The sequence below is a fragment of the Theropithecus gelada genome, chromosome 20 (assembly GCF_003255815.1).
Source record: "Theropithecus gelada isolate Dixy chromosome 20, Tgel_1.0, whole genome shotgun sequence".
NCBI classification, from domain to species: domain Eukaryota; kingdom Metazoa; phylum Chordata; class Mammalia; order Primates; family Cercopithecidae; genus Theropithecus; species Theropithecus gelada.
In genome coordinates this window covers 7,836,753-7,863,494 of record NC_037688.1, presented here as the reverse complement: position 1 = coordinate 7,863,494, position 26,742 = coordinate 7,836,753, and the positions used below count along the sequence as shown (strand labels likewise).

The following is a 26,742-nucleotide window of genomic DNA, read 5'->3' as shown; positions in this document are numbered from 1 at the left end:
AGCCTCCAAAGCATCCAGGACTACAGGCGCATGCCACCACACCTGGCTAGTTTTTGTATTTTTGTAGAGTTAGGGTTTTGCTATGTTGTCCAGGCTGGTCTCAAACTCCCGGGCTCAAGCAATCCTCCTGCTTCAGCCTCCCAAAGTATTAGGATTACAGGCACGAGCCTGGCACAGAGTGACTTTTAAAAACATGAATTCTGGGACCAGGCACAGTGGGTCAAACCTGTAACCCCAGCATTCTGGGAGGCCAAGGCGGGAGGACGGCTTGAGGCCTGGAGTTTGGGAATAGCCCGTCAAACAAAGTGAGATCCTATCACTACAATTCAAAAAAAAAAAAAAAAAACAACGCTGGGCACAGTGGCTCATGCCTGTAATCCCAGCACTTTGGGTGGGGGGTGGATCACCTGAGGTCAGGAGTTTGAGACCAGCTTGGCCAACATGATGAAACCCCATCTCTACAAAAATGGGCCAGGCATGGTTGTCCGCGCCTGTAGTCCCAGCTACTTAGGAGGCTGAGGCAGGAGAATCACTTGAACCCAGGAGGTGGAGGTTGTGGTGAACCGAGATCATGCCACTGCACTTCAGCCTGGACGACAGGGTGAGACTCTATCTCAAAAGAAAAAAAAAAAAAAAGTCCCTATCTTGCCCAGGCCTGAGAGATGGCCTTGTCTACTGACTTCCCCAGGAACTACTGCAAACTCCTAAGGTAGCTGTGACCTAGAGGCTGAGTGCCGCTCATCTTCCGGAGCCTTCCCTTACAAGGGCCATACTGCTGTTTCTTTATACTGCTGCTACCATGCTTGTTAGTTTTTACATGTAAATGCTGAGTTTTAAAATATTTGATTGGGGGACATTTTGGGGGGAATCACTGGAAAAATTCACTCCCAGTAGGAAATCTTCCTATAAGGAAGGCTGTATGGGTTATGTTAGCCTGAGGACAGGAATGATTCACACCCTGTTAAGAATATTAGCACAAGTTGCCCAGGTGTGGTGGCTCACGCCTGTAATCCCAGCACTTTGGGAGACTGAGGCAGGCAGATCACGAAGTCAGGAGTTCAATTCCAGCCTGGCCAACATAGTGAAACCCCATCTCTACTAAAAATACAAAAAATTAGCCGGGCATGATGGCAGGCGCCTGTAATCCCAGCTACTCGGGAGACTGAGGTTGCAGTGAGCGGAGATTGCACCACTGCACTCCAGCCTGGGCGACAGTGTGAGACTCCATCTCAAAAAATAAATAAATAAATAAATAAATAAATAAATAAATAAATAAATAAATAAATAAATATTAAAAAAGAGAATATTAGCACAAGTTGAAGAAACATGTAATTCACATTTCACTTCAAGGGAAAGCAAGCATCTTACTCCTGCTTACTGAATTGAGGCTGTGAGAACTTTGTCTACTAAGCAGAAGTTTGCAGGTCATAGGTCTGTTTTGGTTTCCTTCAGCTACCAAGAGCTAAAAGAAAAGGCCAGGTATGACTTTGGACAAAGGTCTTCCTTGACAGTCCTGGCCACTGACAAAAAGCCAAGTAGAGTTCACTACAGGGAGGATTAACTTCCCTTCATGCATGCACGCATGGGGCACCAATCATCCCAAACCCACTTCAGTTTCCTAGGGCCTGCCTTGCTTCTCTTTGCCTGGGGTGACAGCTCATTAACAGATTCAGTTAAAAACTATTTCCTTTTTCACCCTTAGCCTGTTTTCCCTATTAGAGTGAACCCTTAAGACAACCAAGTAGCTTGAAGAGGAAAGGTTTCTCCTTTTAGAAGCATTACAGCTAACAACAGAAAAAGGATCAAGAGAATGAGAATATTATAAACTTATAGTCCAAATAATGAATTAATAAACATAGGTAGTAATCATTAATAACTACTAATACCACAAAAAGACATTAAGATACGTGTCTTCTGCGATATCTACATACCACCATTTATGATGCATTTTTGGAAAAAAAAAAAAAACACCACAAAATCTTAACAAATCTCTAGACCTAATTACAAATTTATAGAAAATACAGGGGAGGCCGGGCGCGGTGGCTCAAGCCTGTAATCCCAGCACTTTGGGAGGCCGAGACGGGCGGATCACGAGGTCAGGAGATCGAGACCATCCTGGCTAACACGGTGAAACCCCGTCTCTACTAAAAATACAAGAAAATTAGCCGGGCGAGGTGGTGGGCGCCTGTAGTCCCAGCTACTTGGGAGGCTGAGGCAGGAGAATGGCGTGAACCCGGGGGGGCGGAGCTTGCAGTGAGCCGAGATCGCGCCACTGCACTCCAGCCTGGGGCACAGAGCAAGACTCCGTCTCAAAAAAAAAAAAAAAAGAAAATACAGGGGAAAAGGGATCATAGTAAACTGACGCCAGAAGAATATAACCAGCAAAATCCAGATAGTAAGAAAGTCCATAGGAAACAACACTTGATTTCTTCAACAAATAAATATGGGGGAAAAGAAATGGCAGAGAAATCTATAAATTAAGATTTCAAATGTATCTCAAACAATAGCAATGAAAGAATCTTGTTTCGATTTTGATTTGAGCAAACTTTTAAAAATTATTATGGGACAATTGAGGAAATATGAACATTGGATATTTGATACAACAAATGAATTATTTATTGTTCATTTCTTTTAGGTATTAATAATGGTGTTATGATTATGCCTTCTTTTAAGTCCTTATCTAAAGATACACAAAGAAATATTTATATGAAATTATGTGATACTGGCCAGGCGCAATGGCTCAAGTCTGTAATCCCAGCACTTTGGGAGGCCAAAGCGGGTGGATCACCTGAGGCCAGGAGTTCAAGACCAGCCTGGCCAACATGTTGAAACCCCGTCTCTACTAAAAATATAAAAATTAGCCAGGTGTGGTGGTACATGCCTGCAATCCCAGCTACTCAGGAGACTGAGGCAGGAGAATCACTTGAACCTGGGAGGCAGAAGGTACAGCAAGCACAGATCATGCCACTGCACTCCAGCCTGGGTGACAGAGCGAGACTTGGTCTCAAAACAAAAAAAGAAGAAAAAAAAAGAAAGAAATTTGTTTCAAAATAAGGTGGGAGGTCCAGGCACGGTGGCTCACACCTGTAATTCCAGCACTTTGGGAGGCCAAAGTGGGTGGATTGCCTGAGGTGAGGAGTTTGAGACCAGCCTGGCCAACATGATGAAACGAATCTCTACTAAAAATACAAAAAAAAAAAAAAAAATTAGCTGGGTGTGGTGGTGGGCACCTGTAATCCCAGCTATTCGGAAGGTCGAGGCAGGAGAATCTCTTGAAACCAGGAGGCAGAGGCTGCAGTGAGTCAAGGTCATGCCACTGCACTCCAGCCTAGGCAACAAGAGCAAAACTCTATCTCAAAACAAAAAAGAAAAGAAATTGTATACATTTGCAAAATCTCTTACAAATTAATAAGAAAAAGACAAACACCTCCAAAAGAAAAATGAACAAAGGCAATAACTCAAAAGAAAAATAAATAGCTAAAGAATGTACAGATATATGCAAATTGTCAGTAAATACTACAAAATTGGCAAAAACTGCTTCCTTCTGCATTCTTTTTTTTTTTTTTTTTTATGGAGATAGGGTCTCACAACATTGCTCAATGGAGAAACAACAGTCTTTTCAACAAATGGTTCTGGGACAACTGGATACCCACAGGCAAAGGAATGAAATGGGACCTCTACCTCACACCGTATTTTAAAAATGAACTCCAAATGGACTGGGCGTGGTGGCTCACACCTGTAATCCTAGCACTTGCAGAGGTCAAGGTTAGAGGACTGCTTGAGCCCAGGAGTTCGAGACCAGCCTGACAAACATGGTGAAACTCTCTCTTTACTAAACATGCAAAACTTAGCCAGGCTTGGTGGTACATGCCTGTAATCCCAGCTACTCGGGTGCTGAAGCATGAGAATTGCTTGGACCGAGGAGGCAGAGGGCGCAGTGAGCCAAGATCACACCACTGCACTCCAGCCTGGGATATAGAACAGGACTCTGTCAAAAAAAAAAAAAAAAAAAAAAACCCTCAAAATGATCAAAGACCTAAATATAAGAGCTAAAACTATAAAACACATAGAAGGAAACAAAGTTCACAAGTAAATCTTCAGCATTCTGGATTTAGCAACAGTTTCTTACATATGACAAGCAACCAAAGAAAAAGACAAATTAGACACCATCAAAATAAAACTTTGTGCTTTAAAAGACACTATCAAGAAAACAAAACGATTAAAGCTTATAATCAGTTGAATTATTTAAGAAAAAAAAACCTAAAAGAAAAAAAAAGAAAGTAAAAAAAATCCACAGCATGAGATAAATAGCTACAAACCATCCATCTGATAAGGGTCTAGCATTTAGAACAAGCTCATCCAACCCACAGCCATGAGGCCCATGATGGCTTTGAATGTGGCCCAACACAAACTTGTAAACTTTCTTATAACATTATGAGATTTTTTTGGTAATTCTTTTTTAGCTTATCAGCTGCCATTACTGTTAGTGTATTTTATGTGTGGCCCAAGACAATTTTTCTTCCAATGTGGCCCATGGAAGTCAAAAGATTGGATACCCCAATCTAGAATATAAAGAACTCTTTTAGCTGGGCGTGGTAGCGACATGCCTGCAGTCCTACCTACTCAGTAAGATAAGCCAGGAGGATCATTTGAGCCCAGGAGGGCAAAATGGCAGTGAACTATGATCATGCTACTGTACTCCAACCTGGGTGATAAAGTAAAGTCTCATCTTAAAAATAAAATAGACCAGGCACAGTGGCTCATGCCTCTAATTCCAGCACTTTGGGAAGCTGAGATGGGCAGACTGCTTCAGCTTAGTAGTTTGAGACCAGCCTGGGCAATATGGTGAGGCTCCGTCTATACTAAAATACAAAAAAAAAAAAAAAATTAGCCAGGCACAGTGGCATGCGCCTGTGGTCCCAGCTATGGGATGCTGAGGTGGGAGATTGCTTGAGCCTGGGGTGGGGGCAGAGGCTGCAGTGAGTCAAGATGGCATCACTACACTCCAGCCTGGGTGACAAAGCAAGACTCTGTCTCAGTAAAATAAAATAAAATAAAATAAAATAAAATAAAATAAAATAAAATAAAATAGAACTCCTATAGCTCAACAATAAAAAGATAAATAACTCAATTTTAAAATGGTCAAAAGATTTGAATAGATATTTCTCCAAAGATGTGTACATGGCCAACAAGCTCATGTAAAGATATTCAATATTGTTAATCACCACTAACAATCAAAATCACAAATGAGACACTTACTTCATACTCACTAGGTTGGCTATAATAAAGAAGACAGATAATTTAAAAAGTGCAGGCCGGGCACAGTGGCTCACGCCTATAATCCCAGCACTTTGGGAGGCTAAGGCAGGTGGATCACTTGAAGTCAGTAGTTCAAGACCAGCCTGACCAACATGGCAAAATCCTGTCTCTAAAAAAAAAATACAAAAATTAGGCCGGGTACGGTGGCTCACGCCTGTAATCCCAGCACTATGGGAGGCCAAGGCAGGCAGATCACGAGGTCAGGAGATCGAGACCATCCTGGCTAACACGGTGAAATCCCGTCTCTACTAAAAATATAAAAAAAAAATTAACCCAGCGTGGTGGCGGGCGCCTGTAGTCCCAGCTACTCGGGAGGCTGAGGCAGGAGAATGGTGTGATCCCAGGAGGCGGAGCTTGCAGTGACCTGAGATCATGCCACTGCACTCTAGCCTGGGTGACAGAGTGAGACTCCGTCTCAAAAAAAAAAAAAAATACAAAAAATACAAAAATTAGCCAGGTGTGGTGACACGTGCCTGTAATCTCAGCTACTTGGGAGGCTGAGAGGCACAAGAATCACTTGAACCCAACAGGCGGAGGTTGCAGTGAGCCAAGATTGTGCGACTGCACTCCAGCCTGGGCGATAAAGCGAGACTTCGTCTCAAAAAAAAAAACAAAAACAAAAAAAAACAAAAATGCTGTCAAGTATGTGGAGAAATTGGAAATTTAATTCACTGCTGGTAGAATATAAAATGTCACAGCCACTTTAAAAAATAAGTTGACAGTTCCTCAAAATGTTAAACAGAGAGTTAACATAAGACTCAGAATTTCTTACCTAAGTATATACCCAAGAAAAATGAAAACACATTCACATAAAAACTTGTACATGAACGTCTACAGCAGTAATATTCATAACAGCTAAAAAATGGAAACAACCTAAAAATCCTTCTACAGGTGAATGGATAAACAAAATGTGACATATATATGCAATAAAATATTCAGTCACAAAAAGGAATGAAGTATGACACATGCTACAACACAGATAACCTTTGGAAACACTGCGCTAAGTTTGAGAAGCCAAGCACAAAAGGCCACAAATTGTTATGATTCCACTTATATGAAAGGTCCAGAATAGACAAATACACAGAGACAGAGAGTCTCTATGTGGCTGCCAGGATTAGGGTGTGTGAGGGAGTGGGGAGTGATAATGGGTTCAGAGTTTCTTGAAACTGTTCTGGAATTAGTTGTGATGGTACAACCTTCTAATATACAAAACCACTGAATTGTACACTTCAAAAGGGTTAAATTTATGGTATGTGAATTATTATCTCAACAAAAATAAGAAGAAAATAAAGGATAACGTTTTTTGCCTTTTAATTTTAATTTCACTACACGCATATTTTGCTGATAAAAAAGAAATAATGTTGTCTGGGACAAAGCCTCAGCTTAATCCATGTCTGATAAAAAAACAAAAGACTGGAAACAAAATGGTCAACAAAAAATTGGTAAGATAAATTATGGTACATTAAATCAATGGAATATAACCAAAAATAAGACAAAAGAAAAATAAATAAATAAATGGAATATCACATACATATGTACTATGAATACAAGGTCATTCTAAAGGCAATGAGATATTAAAAATGGTATAGAAATATATTTGAAATGAGGCCAGGCGCGGTGGCTCAAGCCTGTAATCCCAGCACTTTGGGAGGCCGAGATGGGCGGATCACGAGGTCAGGAGATCGAGACCATCCTGGCTAACACGGTGAAACCCCGTCTCTACTAAGAAATACAAAAAATAGCCGGGCGAGGTGGCGGGCGCCTGTAGTCCCAGCTACTCGGGAGGCTGAGGCCGGAGAATGGCGTGAACCCGGGAGGCGGAGCTTGCAGTGAGCTGAGATCCGGCCACTGCACTCCAGCCTGGGCTACAGAGCGAGACTCCGTCTCAAAAAAAAAAAAAAAAAAAAAGTATATTCACAATATTCTGATGCCCTTCTCCCAAAGAAGAAAAAAAAATTAGACTGAAAACCAGTTCTAAGTTCTGGCCTCCAGACTATAAGAGAATAAATTTATTTTATTTAAACAACATTCTTTTATTTAAACAACAATAGGCTGGGCACAGTGGCTCATGCCTGTAATCCCAGCACTTTGGGAGGCTGAGGCGGGAAGATCACGAGGTGAGGAGCTCAAGACCAGCCTGGCCAATATGGTGAAACCCTGTCTCTACTAAAAATACAAAAATTAGCCGGGTACGGTGGCAAACAAAAAACAAGCAAACAACGACAACAACAAAAAACCAGGATGGGCTCACACCTGTAATCCCAATACTTTGGGATGCTGAAGTGGGAAGATTGCTTGAGACCACAAGTTCAAAACCCATCAAAATGGTGAGACCCCATTTCTTTCTTTCTTTCTTTTTTTTTTTTTTTTTTTTTTTTTTGAGACAAAGTTTCACTCTTGTTGCCCAGGCTGGAGTGCAATGGTGCAATCTTGGCTCACCGCAACCTCCACCTCCTGGGTTCAAGTGATTCTCCTGCCTCAGGCTCCCAAGTAGCTGGAATTACAGGCGCATGTCACCACGTCCAGCTAATTTTGTGTTTTTGGTAGAGACGGGGTTTCTCCATGTTGGTCAGGCTGGTGACCAACCTCACTGACCTCAGGTGATGCGCCTGCCTTGGCCTCCCAAAGTACTGGGATTACAGGCGTGAGCCACTGCACCCAGTGAGATCCCATTTCTATAAAATAAAATAAACAAATAAACAAAACCCAACTCTTTAAAGACATTAAAATTATGCTCACAGTAAGAGTCCATATTGATGAAAGAAAAAATATATATATATAAAAAAATTTAAAAGTCAAAAAATATTTACATCAAACTATTAACAGAAATTATATCCTGCTAGTGACATTACAGGGGTTTTCCTCCGTTATTTCAGCTATATTTAGGGACAGTGGTATAAACACCCCAAACAAACACGAAACTAAAGGGTGAATAACTTCAAAGAACAAAGACACTAAAATTTCAAGCCTTATCACTAGTACTGTATTAAGTCCAAGTTCCTGGAAATTAGCTAAGTCACCTAATTATAGAATTAAAACACAATCCTATGTTTTATTATTCTTGCTTTGCCAGGAATGTACAATACCTGACAGTGCTAAGAGTTAGGTTACTTTGACTAAATCAAAACAGTGACTACAAAGGGCCAGTAAGGGAAAACTAAGGCACTAAGTCCCAATTCTCAGGTCACAAAGCTGTTTAGATGAAACAATTTATTCTAGGATAGATTTGAAATCAAATATCTATTCTATAGAGTCTAAAGGTATTATTCAGGTATAAAAATTCTGTAAGAAAACTTTACCACCACCATCACCAACAAACCACTAGCCACAGGTTTACTCCCTAAAATAGCGCCAAGCCAACAGACTATAAAATATCCTCATATGAAAAGACAAGACTCTCAATTTTGAAATAAATCCCGCAGTTTTGCTTTTTTATGTTTTTAGAAAACGAGACTAAAGATCTACTTCATACTAATAACTGGTTTCTAAGAAAAAGCAACATGTAAAGGAAACACTGAAAATTACTTCAAAGACAAAAAAAATTAAAATGTTACTACTAAGAGTAAAACCAAAGAAAAACTTGAAAATTAAAGCCTTTCAAGTCACAATTTTAGATATTTCTCACTGAGAAAGTTCAATACTGCCAAGATGTTTTAAAATTAAAAAGTTAAAATTAGATGAGGCTATTTTTATTGATTAATATAACGCAAAACAGGCTATCACTACACATATTAGAACCGCTCAAATAAAAAAATGGTAACACTAAACGCTAGCAAGGATGCAGAGAAACTGGATATCTCATACGTTGTTGATAGGAATACAAGAGGATATAGTCATTCTAGAAAATAAATAGTTCAGCAGTTTCTCTAAAAACCAAACATGCACTTACCAGATGATCCAAACATTTGGGCATTTATTCCCCCAAAATGAAAACTTTAATTCATATAAAAATACTTATATACATGAATGTTTATAGCAGCTTTATCTGTAATAGTCAAAAAACTGGAAACCACCCTTCTGGTATGTCCTTCAACAAGTAAATGGTTAAACAAATTGTGTGGTTCAGCCATACTATGGACTACTACTCAATAGTAAAAAGAAATGAACCACTGATGCATGCAGCAATTTGGATGGCTCTCAAAGGAATTATGGTAAAAGAAAAAAGCCAAAGTTACATTCTGTATGATTCCATTTATATAACATTCTCAAAATGGCAAAATTACAGAGATGCAGAACAGATTAGTGGTTGCTGGAAGGGTGCATGCGGCTACAAAGCGGTAGCATGGGGAGCTCTGAGGTGATGGAGTAGTTCTGTATATAGAACTATAGACTGTTAGAGTGGCTACCCAGATCTACACATGATAAAATTGCATACTATTATATACACACATACACACAAATACATGTGAAACTGGTGAAATCTAAAAAAGCCTTACGGATTCTAACAATGACAATTTCCTGGTTCTTGACATTAAACTATAGTTATGTGAGCTATCACCACTAGGTGAAACTCGGTGAAGGGAACATGGGCTCTGTACTATTTTTCACAACTTCCCATAAATCTACAATTATTTCAAAATAGAAAGTAAAAAAAAAAAAAAAAAATAGTAGGGCTATGTATGAGGAGGTTAATATAATAACAAATGGAAAAGGTTTAGTATAGCATTTGAAACATGGTTATAAAGGCTTCCATTTTGTTGAAACTTTTATTACATTAATTTTTTTTTGAAAACACAGGTTTCTGCACTAAATATATACACCTATTTCAGCAAAAAGCATGACTTGAGCTACAATTCCTCAATTTAATTACCAAATACTACATGAAATCTCTTGTGCATATGATAAGATTGTTTTCAGACTTAAAATTGTCTAAGTGAATAGGGAACCAGTACACAACATAAATGGCTCAACATTCAGCTTTTTTCCCAAAAATCTTTAACTCAAATGTCTTTTACATCATCAAGTAACTTATCAGATGGAAATAAATGTATCATCTGCTGTGTGGTTCCAAATTAAGGAAAAGTCTAGCTCAAAGCCATCCTCAATTTGAATATATATAATCTCTTACAAAAAAACAATTACATGTAATCTTAAGAATAGTGAAAGAAACTTAAAGCCTTTTTGGCATTCCATAGCAGCTGAGTCCCTACCAAATATTCTGGGGTAGAAAGAACATTCTACTGGCCATCCTCTGAATTCCTCAGCAGACTCTAAGCTGTCCAGTCAGGTCTGTAGGAAACAGCAAATACCAGGTGCTGGTAACTAGTCTCTAATTCTTCAAAAAAGCATTATCTCTGGCCTACAGCCCCTTCAAGATTACTCTATACCTATGTGTGTGTGAGTGATTAATACAGTCTCTAGTGTTGTGGGTGTGATCCTGAAATAGTTTCCACCACTAAATGTTACTCTTAACAGAGTCAACAGAAGAGAGAATAGAAAGCTGTGTGAAATCATATAAAAGCTTGATTTTCTACTTTCCACAGAAAAAAAAATGACTTTAATTTTCTCAGCTTCAGCAGGTGCAAGAATATCTAACCATAGCCATGATGTCTATACCCTTCCTGTGATATTCAGTATGCAGGTTATCTGAGAACAAGTGAGAACCATCTGATCAGTTCAGTATCACCAAGGGAGCCCTTAAATTCTGTTCCCATGGACCCTTCTGTACTTCCAACACTATGATTTGTTGGCAGGAATTTCACAGAAGAAGTTGAGATGTAAGGCCATCTGGCATGCCAGGATCAGAATTTTTCTAATACACACCCCCGTCCCTGACTTAGAATTTTCTAGTATCCCTTTCTCATCCTATCTTTCCTGTAATGTAGTAAGCCTTTTGTGTGAACACTGGGTAAACAAATTCCAAAAAGTCACTCACTGTTTCTTTTTGCTTTTCAATAGTTAAAACTTTATGAGTGTTAAAAAAGAGTCCACAAAGACAAAGGGGGAAAAGAAAAAAAAAAGTCCAAACACTGAAATGTCAATGGTTAATGGTGACAGTGTTCACTGATCACAGATTTTGGATAAAAGATGGAAGTTGTGGAATGAAAGTTAAGTTAGTGGCCGGGCGCAGTGGCTCATGTCTGTAATCCCAGCCCTGTGGGAGGCCAAGGCAGGCAGATCATTTGACTCAGGAGTCCGAGACTAGCCTGGCCAACGTGGCAAAACTCCATCTCTACTAAAAATACAAAAATTAGCTGGTGTGGTGGCGGGTGCCTGTAATCCCAGCTACTCAGGAGGCTGAGGCAGGAGAATCACTTGAACCCAGGAGTGTTGAATTTGCAGTGAGCCAAGATCATGCCACTGCACTCCAGCCTAGGTGGCACAGCAAGACTCCATCTCAAAGAAAAAAACAAAACAAAACAAAAAAACAAATAAAGTTAAGTTAGCTGAACACAGCATACTAAATTTTGAGACATTCTTAAATATGAATTATATTGTTAGAGTACAATCTACACTATAGAAAACCTAATGTCTTCTTAAAAGCACATTTCAGTACCCAAATCAGTAAAATGCAATAACCTGAAGGTTCCAGTTCACTAAGAATTACTGTGGGCTATATTTGCAAATGCACAGAAATTAAACAAAGCACAAATCACTTGGAACAAGGCCTCTAAATTATTTCATATTCAATCTACTTTACTATGTCTGATTGCTTTGGAGCCCAGCAGTAACACCAATCTCACTGATAATACTGTGCAGAAATAAGCAGAGATAGGCCGGGCGTGGTGGCTCATGCCTGTAATCCCAGCACTTTGGGCGGCCGAGGCGGGTAGATCACCTGACGTCAGGAGTTTGAGACCAGCCTGACCAACAAGGAGAAACCCCATCTCTATCAAAGATACAAAATTAGTCGGGCATGGTGGCGCATGCCCGTAATCCCAGCTACGTGGGAGGCTGAGGCAGGGGAATCGCTTGAAACCGGGAGGCAGAGGTTGCAGTGAGCCAAGATCGCGCCATTGCACTCCAACCTGGGCACCAAAAGCAAAACTCCATCTTAAAAAAAAAAAAAAAAACACAGAAAGAAAGAAGCAAGCAGAGATAAGCCTTAATGCAGTGCTGAAGAAAGGAATGAACATCTCGGGCTTACTACAATATGGTGAAAAAAGGGCACTAGAGGATGGCACATACAGGACGATACTGCCCTACAGCAGTGAAGAGCACTACATCTCCGCCCTCCAAATCTCAGCTCCCCACTAGCGGGTCTACCTATACATCCCCCTACTATCTTCTTCCCCAAACCAATAGTCCTTCTGGCCCTTATTTCCAAAAACACCACAAACATTTCCCCAGTCACTCAAGTTCAAAGCTACAGTGTGATTATTAAATCCACTTAAGGAATCTGAATCCTCTCCATCCTTACCCTGTAATGCCTCTCACATTCACTCTCCCTTCACATCCCCATTCCCACCATCCTAGTTTAAGAAATTATATCTTAAACCCAAGTTTCCCAACAAGGTCTTGATGTCCCCAAGCCAAATTTGTACTCCAAAACGTTGTTTTGAACAAGTCATCCAAGCCTTAAAAAAGCATCTACAGATCTGGCAGTACAGCCAACAGAAACCTATCCTCATGAGCTTGGACAAACACCAAGCACCTTCCACAAGAAGTTTCTGGACCCAGGGCTCAAGACCAAGTTCTGCAAATTCTCTGTATTTGCTACTTCTTGCCATCCCCTCTTTCTCCATAGCGATCAACAACTAAGTCTTTCCAAATAAAAGGGTTTATGGCTCGTTTTCATGGACAAGCAGCAGCAGGTGGACAGCATCCTACACCATAGCCAGTTCTGGAGGGCAGCAAAGCCCAAGAAAGAGAATCAGTGGAAGCAACTTAAAACATAAAAGGCCAGGCCAGGCGCGGTGGCTCATGCCTGTAATCCTGACACTTTAAGAAGCCGAGGTGGGCAGGTCAGAAGTTCAAAACCAGTCTGGCCAACATAGTGAGACCCCATCTCCACTAAAAATACAAAAATTAGCTGGGCATGGTGGCAGGCGCATATAATCCCAGTTACTCGGGAGGCTGAGGCAGGAGAACTGCTTGAACCTGGGAGGCAGAGGTTGCAGTGAGCCAAGATTGTGCCACCACACTCCAGCCTGGGCGAGAGAGCAAGACTCCCTCTCATTCATTCATTCATAATTAAATAAATACATAAGGCCAGGCACAGTGGCTCACACCTGTAATCCCAACATTTTGCGAGGGTGAGGTGGGAGGATCACTTGGGCCAGGAGTTGGAGACCTGCATGGGCAACGTGGCAAGACCCCATCTTTACAAAAAATACCAAAATGAGCCAGGCGTGGTGGTACTCACCTGTAATCCCAACTACTCAGGAGGCTGAGGTGGGAAGATCACTTCAGCTTGGGAGGCCAAGGCTGCTGAGACCCATGATCATGCCACTGCACTCCAGCCTGAGTGACAGAGCAAGACCCTGTCTCAAAAAAAAATTAAAAAAATAAATTTAGGCCAGGCACAGTGGCTCACACCTGTAATCCCAGCACTCTGGGAGGCCAAGGCATGTGGATGGGTTGAGCCCAGGCAAAGGTTGCAGTGAGTCAAGATCACACCACTGCACTCCAGCCTGGGCAAGAGAGCGAGACCCTGTCTCCATAAAATTAAATTAAAATTTAAAAATAATAAAAAATATAAAATTTTTTTAAAAAGCAGACAAAATCCCTGGTCTGTAGATACATGAAGAAGTCTGAGATGGTGAGCCCAAGAGTTTTATTTTGAAGACTTTAGATGAAATCCAATATCTTACTCTACATATTAAAAGAAATGTCCATGTCATGTGTAAGAGGGAAGACATAATAAAAGGAAAGTTAAACATAAGTGGGCTATACCAAGAGCATGAAGTGAGTACCTTTGAGAGTTCAGAGAAGAAACCAAAAACATCAAGGACTTAGGCAATGCAAGAGGTCAGAATTCTAAATAAGTCAACCAGTTTGGTTGAAGCAGAGAACACAAAAGACAGCTGCGAGAGACTATATAGCTGTCCCATAGTTCTAGTCCATTTTTCACATGCTTTCTGGTGTCCTCTCCCTATCTGGACTATCAGTTCAGAGGCCAAGAACCAATACAACGTGTTAACCTATTAGCTAACTATCAGTCACATCGTAAGAATTCAGACAACAATGGTAATAGTTTATTTAATCTCAGAACAGCAAAACATCGAGGTGCACTCTGAATTCAGATATTTTGAAATACCTGTATCAAAAACAGAAAAACTTCCTTAAGAAATAAGGACACTGGCAAGAATGGTGGCTCATGCCTATAATCCCAGTACTCTGTGAGGCCAAGGCAGGAGGAGTGCTTGAGGCCAGTTGAAGACCAGCCCGGGCAACAAATGGAGGCCCCATCTCTACAAAAAGTAAAAATAAAAAAATTAGGCAGGTGTGGTGACATGTGCCTGTAGTCCCAGGTACTCCAGGAAGCTGAGGCAGGAGGATCACTTGAGCCTAAGAGTTAGAGGATACCATGAGCTATGATCACATCACTCCACTCCAGTCTAGGCAGCAGAGTGACACCCAGTCTCTCAAAAAAAAAAAAAAAAAAAAAAAAAAAAAAAGAAAAAGAAAAAAAAAAGGGCCAGGCGCGGTGGCTCAAGCCTGTAATCCCAGCACTTTGGGAGGCCGAGACGGGCGGATCACGAGGTCAGGAGATCGAGACCATCCTGGCTAACATGGTGAAACCCCGTCTCTACTAAAAAATACAAAAAACTAGCCGGGCGCGGTGGCGGGCGCCTGTAGTCCCAGCTACTCCGAAGGCTGAGGCAGGAGAATGGCGTGAACCCGGGAGGCGGAGCTTGCAGTGAGCTGAGATCTGGCCACTGCACTCCAGCCTGGGCGGCAGAGCGAGACTCCGTCTCAAAAAAAAAAAAAAGAAAAAAAAAGAAATCAGGATAATGAGGCCGGGCACGGTGGCTCATGCCTATAATCCCAGTACTCTGGGAGGCCAAGGCGGGCAGATCACCTGAGATTGGGAGTTCGAGACCAGCCTGACCAACATGGAGAAACCCCGTCTCTACTACAAATAAAAAAGTAGCCAGGCATGGTGGCAAGCACCTGTAATCCCAGTTACTCAGGAGGCTGAGGTAGCAGAATCGCTTGAACCTGGGAGGCAGAGGTTGTGGCGAGCTGAGATTGTGCTACTGCACTCCACCCTGGGCAACAAGAGTGAAACTTCATCTCAAAAAAAAAAAAAAGAAATCAGGATACATGAATCAAAGCAAGAATTTCTAAGCACCCCGACACTCTTAACACTCCTGGGAATTGTTTAACGTATTTTTTGAAACTAGGAGGTCTCAGAATTGAAATTCTTTTTTCAATTTTTTAAAAAAATTTAACTGCTGACATCCTCTAAGGGAGGAGGCAAAAGAATGGAAAATCTGGTGAAGTGATAAGCAGTTTTTAAAGAGGTTTACAATCAGTTTTAAAACAGTAATCCCTCTGGGAAATGAAAATTCCTCTCCTAATCCCTTTGAGGGCAATATATTTGAATTAGGAACAAGAACATCTTGATCTACTAGGTACAAATATGAACCTTTTAGAGTATCTTCTGCATTAAATAGCAAGCAGAGGAAAAGACAATTTCTAATTTATCAAAAAAAAATAAGCATCTTGGACTTATATCTTTTGCTAGACACATGCAAGGAGGCTTCAGTAAAATGCAATTAAGGAACTTCAAGGTTTTCGTTGACAGTGATTACTTAACTGGAGCTTACTCCTGTGAAATGAAACTACCAGAAACCCTCAACATCAATTTGCTTGTCACTAAACCACAGGTTTACGCTTAGACTTGGAAATGCTAACAGGATGGAACCACAAGCCTTTAATAAAACGTGATGACCATGGAGAGCGCCCTTGAAGCTTAGCAACAGAGGACTCAACCCTAAAAGGGTTCCCTTTCTGGAATGTGAGGGCAGGTTTGACATGTACCACAGCACCAGTCCTAAAACGCTTGACTGCATTTTCCACAAAAGGTGGGAGTTGTAATAGTAGCATAGAGCAGACACCAGCCCACTGGAAGCAGATGGAACCCACCAACTCATTTTATCCAGACCTTCAAAAAGGTACACAAAACTCTCTCTCTCAGCCAAAGCAGGACAGATCTGAATGAATAAATCCAGGAAAAGGTTCACATGAGATAACTAATTGGTAATTTCATTTGCATGCCAAAGCCCTCAATGTAAAACAGAACCTGAAAAATGAAAAGCAATTTGAAAGCCCGTTCTCCATACTCAAGCTACACACACACACACACACACACACACACACACACACACACACACACACACACGAGACCCAAAAGCTTTGTTTTGCAAAACAAATAAGACTCAGTAACCTATTCCAACACAGGGACTCTTCTGAAGGGTGATCTAGCTGGAAACATTCCCTGCTTATGTACATAATTCACTAGGGGTCAGGTAAGATTCCATTTTCCAACAGCTGAACTTTAAACAGAAAGTCACTAGTGGTGCAATATTCACTCATTAGCATAAATCTCTACCCCCTAGAATGAAAAGCATTGGCTGCCTCTGCCAGGATGACAACTTTACAGTGAGAAGCTGGAGCCGCGGACCATGAACTCCTGGAAAGTTCTATCAGGGCCTCAGAAGAGCTCACCACCTTCGCCAGCCTAAACTTAGCGGTCACCCATCCCACGCCACCCTCTCCACAGACAGGGCATCTGTGATATGCGAATTTTTAAAAAATAAAAAGATTGGCCAAAGGGTCAAGAGCAGGCAATGCCTTACAGGGCTGACATGATTGCTGTCTGGGACTGGGGGAGGGGGAGGAGCATTCTGGATGTTTCTATTCTTGGCAAGGAAAGCACCTCCGGGTCCTGCACCATCAAAAAACACTCACACACCAATGTTCTCAGGGAATGAATGATATGCCCGTGCTAAGCGGTCTCATCTTGAGTTGTGATGACGGGGAAAAAGGTGTGGAGGGCTGGAGGCGGGGTGGTGGTCAGGGGTAGATGTGTTTGACTAAGGGGGATGGGAGGAGAGTGAATGGATAAAGGGGGGACCTGGGGAAGGTGTGGACGGTTAAGAGGGAGGGGAGGAAGGTGTGGACGACTAAGGGAGGACAGGAGAGCGGAGGGTGGGGACGGTTAAGGAGGCTGGGGAAAGGTGTGGACGACTAGGGGGGTGGGGATGGCCAGCAGCACCCCCGTGCACCAGAAGCAAAGGCAGGCCGTGGGGGTGGCCGCTCCCAGACCCTCACAACCCCCCACTGTGGGCGTGTGCTCGGCTGCGCTTTCGCACGGGCCAGGCCATCGGGCCGCAGGGCCAGCACTCACCCCACGACTCCCTGGTTGTAGTTCCTCCGTTTCCACGGGGTACCGCTGTACACGACCCCGCCGCCGTCTGCTCGGCCGCCCCCCGCGGCCCGCCCTCCGCTGGGCTGCAGCAGGCTGTAGTTGAGTCCATACGTGCTGGCCTTGTTGTCGCGCTTCCTCTTGTTGCTGCTGCCTGAGGCCGAGTCGGCGGGATCGGCGGCGGGGACGGCGGCCGAAGGGTGCGGGGACGAGGACGCCGAGGGGGACGAGGACGCCGAGGAGCCCGCCCGCCGGGCCCAGGCCCCGGGCTGGTGGTGGTTGTTGTTGTTGTTGGTCGTCTCTAGGGGCAGGAAGTCCCGCTGCTCCGCGGGCAGCGCGTGGCTGCCCAGCAGGCGCTCCCCGGAGCGGTACATGCCTGCCGGGGCCGGGGCCGGGGCCGGGGCCGGGGCCGAGGCCGCGCCGCCGGGGCTGCCGGTGCTGCTGCCGCTCCCGCCGGTGGCCGTGCTGCTGCTGCTGCCGCCGCCGCCGCCGCTCGCGCCGCCGCTGCTGTGACAGTGGTGGTTGAAGTAGAGGTTCCTCAGCCCCTGGGTCGTCTCCCAGATCTGCATCCACAGACTGTTGGACGGTCCGAGCTGCTCTGGCTGGAACCAGGCGATCCTCGGATCCATCAAACGGCGGCGGCCGCTGCCCCCGCCCCTCCCGGCCGCCTGCAGGGCCGCCGCCGCCGCCGCCGCCTCAGGCGCACGCCCGGCCTCGGCTGCTGCTGCTGCCGCCGCTGCTGCTGCTGCTGCTGCTCGGGGCCCGCCACGGGCGGCGCGGTCGCGCAGGGAGCCGGGCCGGCGCCGGCGGCGTCGCTCCCGCCCTCGGGGGCTCCGCGGGCCCTCCCCCCCTCCCTCCGCCCCTCCGCCCCTCCGCCGAGCCCCTGTCACTGGGGTCCCCGTGCAAATGGCGGCGGCGGCGGCGGCGGCTCCACAGAAGGACGAGCGGCGGCGGCGGCAGCGGCGGCGGCGAGACGCGCCTGCTCCGTAGCGTCCTCGCTCCTCCGGGCCGGGGCGGGGCCTCTGCCGGCTCCGCCCCGTTCGCTCCGCCCCCCCAGCCCCGCCCCGCCCCGCCCCGCCCTCTCGCGCTCGCCCCGCCCCCCCCCGCACCGCACAGCAGTCCCGGAGGCCGCGCCATGCGTCACAGAGGCCGCGGCGCTACGGGGCCGCAACCGCCCGGCCCAACCGTCCCTGCGCCATCCGCGGAGGTGTCCACGTACCTGGGCGTCCGGGGGCCTCTGACGCGCGCGCGGCTCCTCTGCCTGGGCTTCACCGGCGCTGAGACTGGACGAGACCGCATGGAGCTCGCCGCCCGCCCCGCAGGGAGCGCGTTGTGGGAGGCGCCGCCCCGCCCCTCGCTCCTCCCATCCCTGTGGCCGCTGGACCCCGGGCCCTCCCAACTCCCCCTGACGTCTTGGCTTCTGCCTGCTTTCTAAAACACTGTCTTTTTAAAAAAACAGCCTATAACACTTTCTGGTGGGGTGTGGACACGCCCCCCGCCCGAGCGCGTGCCCCGGGGCGGGCTGCGCGAGACCCTGCACAGCTACTTGCGCCCCGCCCTGCTGCGCCCTGGCCGGGGTAGGGGACCCCTCATCCCGGCCCGAAGCCACAGAAACCTGCACCCCATGCATAGCCCTGGGGGAGGCCACTAAGACTGAGAGTGTGAGCCAAGGGCTGAAAGCCACAGCCACACACTCAATCCACTTTACACGGACACGCAAACACGTGTAGATGCACACAGAAGCAGACACACTCCTGAGCGGCGTAGCAAAGACGCTCTCCTGCCGTAAGGTGCACCAACAGCCTTAGAAAGCTCTTCTGAGTTCAGCATTAAATTTTAAGAAAACCCACAACCTTTTAAGGCTAAAATGAAGATTTAGCATCAGCAAAGATTGTCCACTGGGTCGTTATTTGCATGTCTTTCAAATCTCTGTGGTTAAAAAGACAAGGAAAGGGGAATGTTAAGTATTTTAAATCAAGAGACAAAAAGTAATTGAACAGCTTCTATATGGGCCCGTTAAAGTTGATCCAAAGTCCAGAACAAGTCCCTGATGGCTGATAATGGCCTTCTATTTTTTTAATGACAAATAATGGAAAACTATGATAGAACTAAGTATTGCTCTACCTTTTTCTTTCTTTGGAGACTAACTCTTGCTCTGTCATCTGGAGTTCAGTAACTTTTTCCCAGCTCGCTGCAGGCTCGGCCTCTTGGGTTCAAGGGATCCTCTTGCCTCAGCCTCCGAGTAGCTAAGACTACAGGCACGCGTCAACAAGGCGTAGAGACAAAGTCTCTGCGTTGCCCAGACTGGTCTGGAACTCCTGGACTTAAGCGATCCTCCCACCTCGGACTCCAAAGCTGCTAGGATTACAAGGGGGTATGCCACCATGCCTGACCTTACCTATATATATATATTTTTTTTTTGATAAGAGAATAAATAGTATGACCATAAATACGGAAAACACACAAAGACCCTTCAGCTGCAAACAACAGCTTCCTTGGTAGTGTATACAGCCTGTTTCTTGTATGGGCTGCTCTAAGGGACCGTGGAGACAGGCCTTTCAGATGTATGTTCATGTCTCTGATCTTGCACTATGCCAGTTCAGGCTCCACTCAGGCATTCGAGGTGCCTTTGGAAAGCTCCAGAGCACTGTGGCCAGGGTTCACATTGGCCAAGTTATCATGTCCATCTGCAACAAGCTGTAGAACAAGAAGCATGTGATTGAGGCCCTGCGCAGGGCCAAGTTCAAGTTCCCTGGCTGCCAGAAGATCCACATCTCAAAGAAATGGGGCTTCACCAAGTTCAATGCGGACGAATTTGAAGACATGGTGGCTGAGAAGTGGCTCATCGCAGATGACTGTGAGATCAAGTACATCCCCATCATGGCCCTCTGGACAAGTGGCATGCCCTGTGCTCGTGAGGGCTTCCACTGTGCTGCCCCCTCTTAATACTCACCAATAAATCCTACTTCCTGTCCAGCAAAAACAAACAAACCAAAACCCTTCGGAATTTTGGTTCATTCTATTTGATTATTGCTGTTACATTACTAGAAATCAGTATTAAAAGTTTTCTCTGTCTGGGGGCGGTGCTGAAGCCTGTAATCCCAGCGTTTTGGGAAGCTAAGGTGGGCAGATCACCCGAGGTCGGGAGTTCGAGGCCAGCCTGACCAACATCGAGAAACCCCATCTCTACTAAAAATACAAAATTAGCCAGGTGTGGTAGTGCATGCCTGTAATCCCAGCTACTCAGGAGGTTGAGGCAAGGAATCACTTTAACCCGCGAGGTGGAGGTTGTGGTGAGCCGAGATCTCGCCATTGCACTCCAGCCTGGGTGACAGAGCAAGACTCTGTCTCAAAAAAAAAAAAAAAGTTTTCCCTGAATAAAATTTGCTATATACTAATTATTACATAGCCAGGAAAATAACTAGCGGTATTTTTTATGTTACTCACACTGACAAAAACAAAACATTGTGTAGAAATAGATTTTGTTTGATGACCTCATACTTGTTTTAAAAATTCAATCTCCGGCCGGGTGCGGTGGCTCACGCCTGTAATCCCAACATTTCGGGAGGCCGAGGCGGGCAGATCACAAGGTCAGGAGTTCCCGAGACCAGCCTGGCCAACGTGGTGAAACCCCATCTCTACTAAAAATACAAAAAATTAGCCGGGCTTGGTGGCACATGCCTGTAATCCCAGCTACTTGGGAGACTGAGGCAGGAGAATCGCCTGAACCTGGGAGGCAGAGCTTTTGGTGAGCCAAGATCGCACCATTGCACTCCAGCCTGGGTGGCACACTGAGATTCCATCTCAAAAAAAAAAAAAAAAAATATATATATATATATATATATATATATATACACACACACACACACACACACACATATCTATATGAGCAGGGTGCAGTGACTCATGCCTGTAATCCCATCACTTCGGAAGACTGAGGTGAAAGGATACTTGAGGCCAGGAGTTTGATAACAGCCTAGGCAACATGGTGAGACCTCTGTCTCTACAAAACATTTAAAAATGAGCTGGGCCTTTTCCTGTAATGTAGGATCAAGGTGATGAAAAAGAAAAAAAATATTCATCATGAAATTTGGAGGAGACAGATATCCAAACTATTATCAGATGCTAATTCATCAGTTACACCATAGTAATACCCTAAGTGTGTTAAGTAGAAGGCTTTCTTCAGCTGTAATCCCAGCAATTCGGGAGGCTGAGTCAGGCAGATCATTTGAGGTCAGGAGTTTGAGACCAGCCTGGCCAACATGATGAAACCCGGTCTCTACTTAAAAAAGAAATTAGCCAGGCATGGTGGCCCATATCTGTAATCCCAGTTATTCAGGAGGCTGAGGTGGGAGAATCGCTTGAACCTGGGAGGCAGAGGTTACAGTGAGCCGAGATCATGCCACTGCACTCCAGCCTGGGTGACAGAGCTAGACGGCATCTCAATAAATAAATAAATAAATAAATAAATAAATAAATAAATAAATAAGCTGTGCTTAGTGGCGAGTGCCTGTGGTCCCAACTACTCGGGAGGCTGAGGTGGGAGTATGGCTTGAGCACAGGAGGTCGAGGCTACAGTGAGCCATGTTTGTGACACTGCACTCCAGCCTGAGCGAGATCCTGTCTCAAAAGTAAAAATGACCAGGCACAGTGGCTCATACCTGTAATCCCAGTACTTTGGGAGGCTGAGGCAGGAAGATCACTTGATCCCAGAAGTTCAAGACCAGCCTGGGCAACACAGCAAGATTTTGTCTCAAAAGAGAAGAAAAGGAAATAAAAGTTAAAAATTTAAATATATTTTCTTAAACTCTACTTGAAAAAAAAATTCAGGAGAGGCATAGTGGATTACACCTATAATCCCAGCACATTGGGAGGTTTAGGCCGAAAGGTGGCTTGAGGCTTGGAGTTTGAGACCAGTCTGGGCAATATAGCGAGACTCTGCCTGTTAAAAAAAAAAAAAAAAAAAGTAACTACAAAAATTTTTTAAATTCAATCTCAAGACATAAGATCAGGGAAACATTTTTCTTTTTAATTCAAACAAGAAAAATGGAAAGCCCAAAAAACTAAACATTATTGGCCAGGCATAGTGGCTCACGCCTGTAATCCCAACATTTTGGGATGCTGAGATCACCTGAGGTTGAGAGTTCAAGACCAGCCTGACCAACATGGAGAAACCCTGTCTCTACTAAAAATACAAAATTAGCTTGGTGTGGTGGCACATGCCTGTAATCCCAGCTACTCAGGGAGCTGAGGCAGGAGAATTACTTGAACTTGGGAGGCAGAGGTTGCAGTGAGCCAAGATCATGCCATTGCACTCCAGCCTGGACAACAAGAGCGAAACTCTGTCTGGAAACAAACAAACAAAAAACCCGTATGACCAGGCGTGGTGGTTCATGCCTGTAATCCCAGCACTTTAGGAAACCGAGGTGAGCAGATCACTTGAGGTCAGGAGTTCAAGACCAGCCTGGCGAACATGGTGAAACCCCATCTCTACCAAAAGTACAAAAAACTATCCAGGCGTGGTGGCATGTGTCTATAATCCCAGCTATTTGGGAGACTGAGGCAGGAGAATCACCTGAACCCAGGAGGGGGAAGTTGTAGTGAGCTGAGCTCATGCCACTCCACTCCAACCTGGGCAATAGAGGGAGACTCTGTCTCAAAAAAAAAAAAAAAAAAAAAAACTTTGTAGACTGTGATGTGTGGGCCGAAAGACAAGGCATCACTGTGCTCTTTCACCTGGAAAGAATGCATGTTGGTAACCGTGTAACTTATCCTTGTTTCAAGGTCTTCAGCAAATCTTGGTTGAATGTCTATCATCCATGCAGAATTGAGCTAATTGCTTTAGAGGTGATAAATAAGCAACCAGGGCCTGTGGCTGCCTTCCATGAATTTCCTGTCTGGTTGAGGAGGCAAAAAGAAGTAAATATTTAAACTCAAACTGCAATTCATTCAATTAATTCAATAAATATGGTCTTGAGCAACTATTAGATGCCAGATTCTGGGGATACAGCAACGAACAATTCTGATGAGGTCCCTGCCCTGGTGGACCTAGTTTGCCAGTGAGCAAGGGAAGCCTATAAAGTCAGACAGTGGTAAATGCAATGAAGAAAAAGAAGGCAGGCTAAAGGACAGTGACAGTATGCTATTTTTAGATGGGCTAATCAGGGAAGGCTGCTCTGAGGAAGCGATATTTGAGCCGAGCGGTAAGCGAAGGAGTGGGCTGTGACCATCTAAGGAGTGGTCCATTAGACAGAGGGAACGACAAACACCAAGGTCCTGGGTCAGGAACCTGCTCTGGGCGCAACAAGATGAGGCACTGATTGAGTGTCAGATGTGTGCCATGGTATAGAATTAAAAAGCATGTCTTCTGGAAGGTACCTTAAAAATCATTCAGCTGGGGCCGAGCGCGGTGGCTGTCTCCTGTAATCCCAGCACTTTGGGAGGCCAAGATGGGCAGATTGCTTGAGCCCAGGAGTTCGAAACCTTCCTGGCAACATGTTGTTTCTCCTAAAAATACAAAAAATTAGCCAGGCATGATGGCCTGTGCCTGCAGTCCCAGCTACTTGGGAGGCTGAGGTGGGAGGATCACTTGAGCACGGGAGACGGAGGTTGCAGTGAGCCGAGATCACGACACTGCACTCCAACCTGGGTGACAGAGTGAGAGCCCGTCTTAAAATCAATCAATCAGCTCCCTGGACATGGTGGCACAAACCTGTCATCTCAGCTACAGGGAAGGCAAAGGTGGGAGGATCCCTTGAGCCTAGGAGTTCGAGACCAGCCTGGGCACCCCATCAATTTTAAGAAAAAAAATTTTTAAAGAAAAAAAGCATGCAGTCCAAAGTAAAACAGTTGGGTATTTCACATACACTAAAATGTACAGTTGACCCTTGAACAACTCAGGGTTGGGGTAATGACCCCAGCAGCACTGTTGAAAATTGGCATGTAACTTTTTTTTTTTGAGGCACAGTCTCACTCTCTTGCCCATGCTGGAATGCAGTGGCATGATCTTGGCTCACTGCTGTCTCAACCTCCCGAGCTCAAGTAATCTTCCTGCCCCTGCCTACCGAGTAGCTGGGACTACAGACACGTGCTATCAAGCTCGCCTAACTTTTTCCCTTTTTTGTAGAGATGGGGTCTCACTGTATTGCCTAGGTTGCCTAGGCCCCACTTTGGCCTCCCAAAATATTGGGATCACAGGTGTGAGCCACCACACCTGGCCAGCATATAACTTTTGATTCCTCAAAATGTTAACTACTAGACAAGTGTGGTGGTTCATGCCTGTAATCCCAGCACTGTGGGAGGCCAAGGCCAGTGGGTTGCTTGAGGCCAGGAGTTCAAGGCTTTGGTGAGCTATGATCACACCTCTGCATTTCGGCCTGGGCAACAGAGAGAGATACTGTCTCTAAAAACAAAAACAAAACAAAAAACAGAGGCTGTGCACAGTGGCTCACACCTGTAATCCCAACAGTTTGGAGGCTGAGGTGGGAGGATTGCTGAGGAGTTTGAGACTAGCCTGGGCAACATAGTGAGACTCCATCTCTAATAAAAAAAAAAGAAAGGCAAAAACCCTAACTACTAATACTCTACTGCTAACCAGAAGCCATAGGGATAACATCAATATTTAATTAACACATATTTTGATTTATTTTATTTTATTTTACTTTATTTTTTTGAGATAGAGTTTCGCTCTTGTTGCCCAGGCTGGCGTGCAGTGGCGTGATCTCAGCTCACCACAACCTCTGCCTCCCAGGTTCAAGCGATTCTCCTGCCTCAGCCTCCAGAGTTGCTGGGATTATAGCCATGTGCCATCACACTCGGCTAATTTTTGTATTTCTATTAGAGACAGGATTTCTTCATGTTGGTCAGGCTGGTCTCAAACTCCTGACCTCAGGTGATTCCCCCACCTCGGCCTCCCCAAATGCTGAGATTACAGGCATGAGCCACCACACCCAGACAATGCTGTATTCTTATTATAAAGTAAGCTAAAGAAAATAAAATGTTACTAAGTAAATTATAAGAGGCCAGGCCCAGTGATTCATGCCTGTAATCTCGGCACTTTGGGAGGCTGAGGTGGGAGGATCACTTGAGCCCAGGAATTAGAGACCAGCCTGAGTAATATAGTGAAATTTCATCTGTACAAAAAAAATTTTTTTAATTAGCTGGCTGTGGTGTCACATGCCTGTAGTCCCAACTACTCAGGAGGCTGAGGCGGGAGGATTTCTTGAGCCCAGGAGGCAGAGGTTGCAGTGAGTTGAGATCGTGCCACCGTACTCCAGCCTGGGCAACAGAGCAAGACCCTGTCTCAAAATAAATTATGAGGAAGATAAAATGCATTTACAGTACTGTACTGTGTTTACTGATACCTTAACTTCATGTCATCTGTTTACAGGGTGAATCATCTGTCTGAAATGGCAGGCACCCACAGCTGCAGACCTCAATCTGGGTGGGGTACATAGCAAGCAATTCAACTTTTTCTTCTAAAAGAGGCACTTCCAGCATCACTAGAATGGGTCCCATATGTGAAACAAAGTTTCTACTCGAGAACTGAAAGAGATCAGTTTTTACTGCTATAGACAGTTTGCCAAAGAGACAATTGCTCACACAGATGATTGATTAGTGTTACCTGCTGTTTTAAGCAAATATTCTCAATAACAACTGGAAGTAACCACAAAATTATTACAGTACTGCACTGTGTACTACAGGTAATTTTTTTCAGTTATGATTTACTACTGCATCTTTATGTTTGTTTACATTTTTTGCAACTGTGAATGATGCCATGTATGATCTGTAAGTATGTTTGTGCGTCAGTTTGGGCAAATTTTAATTTTTTAATTTTTTAATTTTTTTTATTGTTTTTTTTTTTGAGACAGAGTCTCACCTTGTCGCCCAGGCTAGAGTGCAGTTGTGCGATCTCGGCTGACTGCAATCCCTGCCTCCTGGGTTCAAGCAATTCTCCTGCCTCAGCCTCCTGAGTAGCTGGGGTTACAGGTGCTTGCCACCACACCCGGCTAATTTTTGTATATTTAGTAGAAATGGGGTTTCACCATGTTGGCCAGGCTGGTCTCGAGCTCCTGACCTCGTGATCCACCAGCCTCAGCCTCCCAAAG

At 44.7% G+C, this 26,742-nt stretch overlaps 1 protein-coding gene and 1 pseudogene across 3 annotated transcripts in view; one reads left to right on the top strand and one right to left on the bottom strand.

Moving 5' to 3' along the window:
• TENT4B (terminal nucleotidyltransferase 4B) overlaps positions 1 to 18,963 on the bottom strand; it is an 81,691-nt gene extending 62,728 nt beyond the window's left edge. For 2 of the 3 annotated variants that reach the window (XM_025371431.1, XM_025371432.1), the window contains exons 1-2: positions 18,855 to 18,963; positions 17,618 to 18,139 (exon numbers count right to left, since the gene is read on the bottom strand). In XM_025371431.1, the coding sequence (XP_025227216.1) occupies positions 17,618 to 18,139; positions 18,855 to 18,934 (602 nt within the window). In that variant the 5' untranslated portion in view covers positions 18,935 to 18,963. Of the gene's footprint in view, positions 1 to 17,617; positions 18,302 to 18,854 lie in introns of those variants that run through there. The other variant, XM_025371430.1, reaches the window with a different exon arrangement.
• A 1,137-nt stretch (positions 18,964 to 20,100) lies between these two features.
• Positions 20,101 to 20,190, top strand: LOC112614864 (annotated as a pseudogene).
• Positions 20,191 to 26,742: the final 6,552 nt, after the last annotated feature.